This window comes from Argiope bruennichi, chromosome 1 (genome assembly GCF_947563725.1).
Source record: "Argiope bruennichi chromosome 1, qqArgBrue1.1, whole genome shotgun sequence".
Classification (NCBI taxonomy): domain Eukaryota; kingdom Metazoa; phylum Arthropoda; class Arachnida; order Araneae; family Araneidae; genus Argiope; species Argiope bruennichi.
This window is the reverse complement of record NC_079151.1, coordinates 47,933,792-47,943,527: the sequence shown is the minus strand read 5'-3', so window position 1 is coordinate 47,943,527 and position 9,736 is coordinate 47,933,792. Positions and strand designations below refer to the sequence as shown.

Below are 9,736 nucleotides of genomic sequence, written 5' to 3'. Positions count from 1 at the left end.
GTGAAAAAAACAAACAAGAAGAATGTTCCAAACAAACCTTAACCTTGACTTCCTAGAATACAAAAAGGAAAGTTCTTATAACAAAAGGAAGAAAACTTTCACTAACGAAAATATTTCTTTGAAATGTCGCGTGTTGAAACCTTACGATAATTTCCAACATTTCCAGACGTTCTTTGATTACTAATTAGAATTTACTGAATGAGAATCGTACCATCAGATAAAAACATAAAGAAAAAAAATTAAACAAAAACCTCTAAGTAGGTTAGGTGAGCCCACCGGAGGCGTCGTGTGAAAGTGAAAAACTATCTCCACCCTTTGTCTGGGAGGTACGATGATTCGGTACTATAAAAAGGGAACGACATCTCCGTTTTCCAAGATTATTCAATTAATTTGTTTAAAGAAGAATAAGCATTCAACAGGCTTTACCTCCAACGATGAAGTTGTTTGTGGTAAGTTTTGTTTTGAAATTAAAAGATTTTTTAATTTTATTTACTGCAGTACTTAAGAAAATATGTCTAGAATGTGGTATTATTATCCGAGAATAATAATATTGATTTTCTAATAGAACGCACTACTAGAAATATTAAGTAATTACTTTTTCGAGTTATGCCTTTTGTATAATTTTCGGTTTAAGTCCAAGATGTCAATGAAATAGCTTAACGAACAATTATACAAGAAATTTTTATATTAAAGGTTTTTTAAAGGCTTTTAACAACATTTATGAGAAAATATTATATAAAATATCGGACCAAAAAAGTGCCTTGCTTTGAAGAATTATAAAGAATCGATTTAAAAAGTTTATTTTCCGGAATATGCTGTTGCAATAGATATAGATTTATATTGATAGGGATAATAAAGGCAGCATAAACAATGAATGCATATAATTTTTATTTATTTCAAATAAAAATGATTTTGATATTTAACTTAAATTAAATGATTCCTAAGCTTTGAAATAAATATTAATTAAATTTACATCATATAATTTTAGAAATGAATAAGTTAACACGAAACAATTTTAGAAATCATATCATTATTTTACTTATATTTGAAGAATAAGTAAAGGAGCTGAGTATTTCTGAGAACAAGAAACCGATAATGGATGTTTCAAATTTTGATGGAATTAACATTAAAATGTTTTCGTCATTTTTATCAGATATAAAATGAAATTAGCAAAAATTTTTTGAAGATTAATGTGCTTTTATTAAATTACTTCGATTATTTTTTATTGTGTATTTGAAAAATATTTAATTGCTCCATTTGAGAAATACTTGAGATTTTAAGCTTTGTATATGGACTTTTTTAAGAACTGATATGAAAGCATAAAGTGCAAAGTAAAAGTAAGTTGAGGTTATTTTTTCACTTCCTCAGTGAAAAAAATAACAAAAATGCATAAAATAAGTGATGCATGTTAATATCCATTTCGTTTACTATTTATTAATAATAGAGTGCATGTGTGTGCATGTATATGCATGTATTGGTGCTCTATAGAACAAATTGTTTGACATGGAACTATCAAAATTGGCATATATATATAAGGAGTGGACATATATTGAAAAAGCGATTTTTTTTTGAAATTTTAATTAAAATTTAATAAATAAAAAAATGGAAGGATATTTTGACGTTTTTCCACGATAATCTGAAAATATTAAGCTCCAAAATAATTTTTATGCAATCTTAAAATGAAAAAAAAAAAAAAAATAATAATGATAATAAAATGTTAGTCATGCAACTTTTTTTCTGAATTTTGGTAACTAAATTTTTTTGGTTTGATTTCCAATAACAAATTACAATGTTGCTCTGAAATTTAAACCATTTTAATTGTTTCATTAAATAACGAATATTATGATTTTCTTGTATTGTTGAATAGTAAAGAAGAAGGAATCTGCTAATTATCCATGTTTTTTACGAAACGAATAAAAAAAAAATAAAGTTACAATATTGCGAAAGTTGGAAGATTGTTGAATCAGACATTTACGTTTTTTATACAGCTGTGATGTCACACCATTAGAGAAGCCCATGCATTCAACAGAGCTTATACAGGAAAACTGAAACAACACGGCATTAAAGCCTTATAATTAGGTGGAATCACGGGCATGAAATTATATCTAAATTGGAATAAAATATAACCTATATTGTCGAAGAACCAGCTGGTCGACAATGGCGACTTGTTATAAATATTAATAAGAAGGACTTTAGAATAATTTAATAGTATGAAATTTATAAGCCATTTCATACTGTACTAATTAACTCCAGTTTTGTGTAAATAGTGTGCAATCTTTACCTTGATTCAGCTGTTTTGAAAATCTGACGAATTGGAACTAAATAATTTGGAATTCGTTGTGAAAGAAGAGAAAGGTGAAGGGAAAGTAAAGTTTAAACTAAAAAATTGTTAAATTTTTTTGTTTTAAAAGTGATTAGCTCATTTGAAAAGAAAAATGTGCAAAAGCCTTTTTTTTTTCTGTTGGTATCGTGAATTCAATAAAAAGGAGATGGTAAAGCAATTCCTTTTTCTTGTGGCCTTTTAGAGATTCACTTGAAATTTTAATTGTGTCATTTCTAACTGAATTGTCATTCTTCAAATCGGAATAAATAGTCACTAGTATTGTATTATTCTTTATGTAATTAAATGGAACATTTAAAACTATTGATATTTCTAGTACGGAAGGAAATATTAAAAAGGCATTTAAAGTTTCATCATACTTGTAAAATTTTTTTTGTACTACGTATGTAGTAGACATAAACATTAATTTCGGTACATTTTTTTTTCTGCATTGTTGCATAAGGCACACAGTTGAAATAATTTAAACACAAGTAATCTTTTAAGAGACAAAAAGTTTCACATATCATGCAATAGATGGCAGCACAACTGCACGATAATTGGGAGAGTGAAAGTGAAACAAATTGAGAGTATAATTTCGAACTTCCAGTTCTTTTTTGTACTTAGGTTTAGGAAGTGTTTTCCAAAAAAATAAGCAGTAATTGAAAGATTGTCTAAAAATAAAACCTCTGTTATCTTTGGCAACTTTCCTTAAGGTCTTAATATCAAATTACTAGAACGAAGATTATAATTAATATTCAAACTTAAGTTTTATAATAAATAAAAAGGTGAAGAGCAGGACATTTTAATAAGTTTGTAATATGCGAGAAGCATGACGTTTAAAATTATATTTTATATTTATGAATATTTCTAAAGATTCTATTTATAAATTTATTCCTCGCCTGTTAAATATTTCAGTTGTTTTCAATTATTTTTAATTTGAAAATCAAATGTTATAATTTAGTTTTGATTTCTTAGAATTTCTTTAACCTAATATTAGATAAAACTATTTATTTTTTTGCTAAATGACTTATTTTATTTTCTTATGATAAGGTTATTTTATTTAAGATTCTATTATTTTTTCATTTCCCTCGTTACTTCTAAAATATTAAGATTCATTGAAAAGGATTACAAATACCAATTTACAATTAAAATCTCAAATTAACTTATTATATTTCATTCAATGGAACTAAGTTCACTGAAGTTCTAAATTTATCAGATTTTTGTTTCATTTTGTAAATTTTGTAAACTTAGGTGCTTTTGTAAATATCTTACAAATTTGTGATAAAAACAAGAATTATCTAAAATTTTCAATGTTAAAAAAAAAAAAAAAACATTTCATACATTAATTTTGTAAAAAAAAAAAAAAAAAAAAAAAAAAAAAAAATATGAATTTGATTTTGATATAGATATGATGTCTATTGAATAGTGAAATAATATAATAGTGAAATAAGGAAAATTATTTGCATTGGTTTTCGGTATAGATGAATCGAAAGTGAAAAAACTGCTCGAATTATCCAAATATCCTCATAAAATAACCCTTCCTAACCCTTAAAAACGCTTCATCATAAAAAAAAAAATTAATGTTGATTTACAGGAAATCAAAATAATAAAAGTCAATGGTGATGGAATTCGATATGAAGATTTGGACCTTTCACATTAATTTGATTAATCAGTTTTATTAAATTAGTCATTATTAAAATTTAGTCATTATAAAAATTTAGTTTAAAATTAAAAAAAAAGAACTGTGTCCATAAAGAAAATAAACCTTTGGAGTATTTTAATAGACATATATTTATAAAAAATGCATTTAAATAAAAATATTCTGTACCATTGCCAGTAATCTTAATAGTTATTACAAACTTTTGCAATAATAAGGATGTTTAAAAATCAATGATTAATTCACCTAGGAAATTGGGACATTCATTTTGATTTACCTTGCATATCTGAATTCTCAATGTAACTTTATGTCGTATGTCATAATTTAAAAATACCACATTAATTTGATTTCTGGATCCATTGTGCAATTTTTAGTCGAGAAGCAAAGAAAGCCATTGCATTGCATGGAATACAGACATTAGATGGCATGCGAAGTTGTCTTATGTCTGTGACGCCATGTGAATTGATTTAATTACATTAGATACGATAGTAAGATCAGAAATTATAAAACCTCATCTTATCAATTTTATTTTTTCAGTAATAAATTAAAAGCTATAATCAGTAGTAAGTGATTCGATGACATGACTCGAATTATTTAAAGAAGAAGATAACACTACAAAACTATTAAAAATAATCGAAAGTGATAGCATATGAAGAATCCTGCAAAAGTGCTCTTACGCATCAATCGATTATATTACTGTAAGCTGCACAAAATGGTTTGCTAGTGGGATTGCTGGCTTGTTTAGCGTACATTCAAGAAAATTTCATTCATCCAGCTTAAGAGCAACAGTAAATAGTTTTCAAATAAACGATTCTGTATGAATTTAAATAACTTCTTGCCATTGCTTCTGTATGAGTGACTACTTGTAGCAGATTGCCCAAAATGTATGTGAACAATGGCTTATTTATTTTAAATTTAGGAAATTTTTTATCATTTATTTTAACAAGCAGTAATAATTTAATCGCATCAAGTACCCTAGTTTTGTCTAAGCATTAAAAAAAAACTCTTATCATTGTTCCCATGTGCAAGTGAGACTGTTCATCACTGACGACTCAAAATACTTTTCTAATGCGATCTTTGATTTTTTAGTGTAAATTAATGAAACTTTTAATCAACCATCTCAAGAAGCAATACTAATTAAATAGCATCAAACACTCAATCTGGTTTGAGTGGAATAAATAACTTTGCCATTTTTCCTATTCAACAAACGATTATTCACAGTTGATTGCTCGAAATGCTTTGTTAGAGCGATCTTTGATTTTCTTGTTGTTGTTTCTAATGGCAATTACCATGGACAAGCTTGCTGACGAAGACAGTGATTTTAAGCCAAGGGAGCGTCTCTTGTTTTAGCAACGCCGACTAGGGCCAAGAGTACGTCTTACCTATTCACGCATCACATTCGCTTTCACAACTCCTTCTTACGCATCTCACAGATAGAGCAGATGAAAAACAACCATGCCCGAATCGGGGCTCGAACCCAGGACGTCCAGATCACGGGGAAGACGCGCTACCCCTGAGCCAGGACACCGGCATAATTTTCTTAGAGTACATTAATGAAAATGTTATTGGAATAATATTTTTCGGCATGAAAATGAAGGTAACACGCCTCCACAGCCTTAATGTAGCTATTGGGAAAGCGAGAGCAAACCAGTATATCTGAAGCATTCCATTCCCATACCTACCATTTACATATAAATAACGTGAAATTTTGGCTGGGAAATAAATCTCTGACTGCAATTACAAATATTTGTCTCTGTTGTGAAGAAGCAATAATTAAACCTTATCAATATACAATTTTGTGTGCCTTCATTCCTTGTCTTTTATATTTTGCAGGTGATTTTTCTTGTATCTGCAGCAGCTACGGCTTGGGCTGGATATTCATCTCCTGACTATGGATATGATTACGGAGTATCAAATCAGAAAAACCTTTATACTACCTACAAGCCGTACTACATAACTTCAACTGCAGTTAAACCAGTTTATACAGTAAAGCCAGTATATACGGCCAAACCGGCTTACGTTGCCAAACCTTATTATGGTGCTTTGCAGGGATATGGCAATGGATATGGTTACTATGGCTCCTCCTATAGGCCAATCTGGTCATCCTCATCCCTTTCTGGTACTCACTACCCTTATTATGGATATGGACATGGAGGCAGCTACGCGTATAATCCTTATTACTACGGTAGTTACAAACATGGCATTGGATATTATCCTGGATACGACTACATTGATTGGTAAAAAATGAGTTTCAAGATATGAACGAGAACTAATGATTTATATATTTATTTAATAAGTTATATGTTTGTTCTTGAATTATTTTGAAGCTTGTATAAAGGGATTGTTATGGATAATATAAAAATATGTACATATAGGGTTTTTAAAAAATTTTGCTGTGTTTTATTTGGAAAAAATTGTTTACTGAAAAATATAAAAATTGTTATTTAATTAATCAATTTTTATTTCGGATTAACAACTCATTAAACTGATTTCATTGTTAATTTATGTCATTTATGTATGTATTGTGGGCATTTGGATGCTGTTTGGAAATTGTTTATATTTACCTATTCCAAATAAAATTACTTTGAATTTTTTAAAATCAAGACTATTCATTTTTTAAAAAGTTTTTCTTACACATCATATATTTTTAATGTAACTATGACAACATAAACATCGCACCTCTATAAGTTTTTTAAAGAAATATGAACAGATAATTTTACATAAGTTAGAATTATATTCACTCACTAGTTTATGAAGTTTTTATATAAGATGATAATTTATTAATCTACTTTAATAACTTATCCAAAATCAACTGAAAAAAATTTTAAATTACAAAAAAAACTGAATGATAATCTTTTAAAAGATCGAATAGATCTAATAATAATAAATTTAACATATGTTAGTTTAAACATTATTAAATCTTTCTATTTCGCAAGCTTTGTGTTCCACAATCAAGACAAAAAAAAATCGCAACTATTATTTTTTATTTTTATTTTACAATTATTACCTTCTACATATTATTGTAGTTTGTTGCATCATGGAACTAAATGATATCTTTAGTTTAGAGATCAAAAGATTGAACCGGATGCCCGTCCTGTTTTTTGCATATTAAGCAAACAAACAATTTGCTGATAATACTGAATACAGGTGAGAAAATTACACCTGCAGATTATCAATATACCGTTCTGTCCCGATGAAATGCATAAACTTACCGAGTAAACCAGAGATAAGAATAAGATGTTTGATAATTTGATCCTTGAATGCAGAACTGATAGGACGGATAAATGATTCAATTCATTGGATAAGTTATATATTATAATCATGGAAAAACAGAATAAATTCACATGAAACACATCTTCCGAGATATTATACAAATTTTTATTTGAATTGCAATGAATTTTTATTTATCCTTTTCCGTATACGAAGTATAAAAAGAGAAAACATTGTAATGATTCAAAAAATTTGAACTCTAGATTTTGATAACAATACAACTTAAGAATTCCTTAAGTCTGCAAAACACATTTTCGGAATTATGTCTGTTTACCCGTCTGTGAATATGAACTTACAAAAACTTTGAGATAGAGGGGTGGGATTCTATATATGAGCTCTACTCCAAATTAATAGATTACTTTCGATTTTTGAACAAAGTTTACACAGAGAAAGCCTGTCTGTCTGTTGTCCTAATGTAATTTTACATGATGTTTACAAAACGAAGAGAGTTAGATGGATAAAGTTTGGCGCACAGATTTAACCCTTAAATTATAGAAATATATGAAATTTGGAATCCTCAAGAGGTTGATTATCTATTGGATTGTACTCATACAAACATATAAACATGTTAATTCAAAAACGCGATAAACTAAAATGTATAAAATATATAATGTAATTTTGTGACTACAGTTGTAATTCGGTGACAAATTTTCCTTTTATTCCGTTGAAAAAAAACGGCGCTCAAATACATGGTTGGTTTCCCGATTTTTTAAAATTAATCATATCCCAGCGATTAATCACCAAAATAATCGCCAAATATCGCTTTTACGTAAGTAGGGTTCATCAATGGTGTGCAATTAATATTACACAATAACATTTACTATTAGAATATGCGAAAAAGTTTGTAGAAAATCACACCCGATGTCCTAATGTAATTTTACAAATAAAACTCTTAACTCTATTATTTAACTGATATTTTTTAGAATATTTGTATTCATTTAATTAATTTATGATTTTTCTTTAGCTTACTGAATACTTGAATTCTAATGAATCAAAAATAAAAAATCTCAAAATCAAATATTACCATTAAAATATGGTAATATTTGATTTTGAGTTGTTAATGATGTTAAGAATTTATAGGAATTAATGTATCACTGTTAAAATAATAAGACTGCAAATTCTGACTTTTATTTAGTGTCTCGAAAACTCTTTAGATTTTATTTTTGATTCATTAGAATTCAAGTATTCAGTAAGGTAAAGAAAAATCATAAATTAATTAAATGAATACAAATATTCTAAAAAATATCAGTTAAATAATAGAGTTAGGAGTTTTATTTGAAAATATATGTTATTTTTAACCTTTGCTTTTCAGTTAAAATTGAGGAAAAACATACATTAGTTGGAGAAATACCTTATTAATTACATTATCAATACATTAGTGGGAGGAAATTCTTCTGAAAAAAGGAACTTATAGCTTAAAAGTTGAAAGCGGATTTTTTTTTTCTAACAATTCTGATAGGGGGGTTGTTCTAATGAGGTGAATAATGACGCAATCAGGCATTTCTAGAAATGGTGAAACGGAAGAAAATGAAAAGATTAGAAATTTATAAAACTGAACAACATGAAACTTATGCCTAAATTTAATAAAAACGCAAAGGTTTAAATAGCATATTGTCAACAACAGGACATAAGTGTGCCAAATTTTAAAATTCTAGTGCACTAAGAAAAAGCTAAAAATCAATTATAAAATTCCGTTTTTTTACAAACATAATAATAGCCAAGTTAATAAAAGAAAATTGAAATCTGAATCTCAACAATATAGAAAATTATACAAGCATATGATAAGGAGTGATCTAAAATTTCTTAATATTTGGAGACATTCTTTTAATGAACATTTGAAAAGAAAATTTAGTAAAACTGTTTGGGCTTCAAACCACATACTTGTAAATGACTAACAAGTGATTTAATGACTTTTGCATAAATTGTAAGTATTTTGAATGATTAAATCAATATTTTCAAATTTCTCGAAATTGCATCTGAAGTAGTCATGCATAGTTCACAAAGTTGCGTTTTAATGACGCAATGGTCATTTTAATTCAGTAAACCAGATCATACTTTAAAATAAAAATAAAGCATGCCTAAACTAGTTTAGTAATTTCCTCAAAAATCCATTATGCTATAGCAAATCAGATTTCCTTTACAAAATGGCTTTTAGAAGTACTTCCTGGGTAATTCCGATGTCCGTTAAAACTGAGTACATCGAAAGAAAAGAGAAAAAAATATTCAAATTCGTTAATTATCAACCCAAATTGCATGAATGTTCCTCTTAACGTAATTAGCCATTGGTAACTTTCATTAAAGAAGTTGAAAGCTCTTGTACTTTGTCGAGTTTCTAATTTTCTGCTCTGCGACTCTCGAGTTATAGTTTTTTAAGTCGGATTCTAATGGAGAATGGGTTACTTCCTTTCAAGATTTTATTGCCTCTTTGACAGACTTACAAGTATATATAAACGAAGCAAACATTTCTTTTACCATTCAAATACGTTGAA

General features: G+C 27.7%; 1 protein-coding gene across 1 annotated transcript; it reads left to right on the top strand.

The window, feature by feature from the left end:
* The first annotated feature begins 293 nt into the window (after positions 1–293).
* LOC129968998 (prismalin-14-like) lies at positions 294–6,257 on the top strand. Its single transcript, XM_056083394.1, has 2 exons — positions 294–449; positions 5,811–6,257. Exons 1-2 carry the CDS (start codon positions 435–437, stop codon positions 6,216–6,218), a joined length of 423 nt encoding a protein of 140 aa, XP_055939369.1. The 5' UTR covers positions 294–434; the 3' UTR covers positions 6,219–6,257.
* Positions 6,258–9,736: the final 3,479 nt, after the last annotated feature.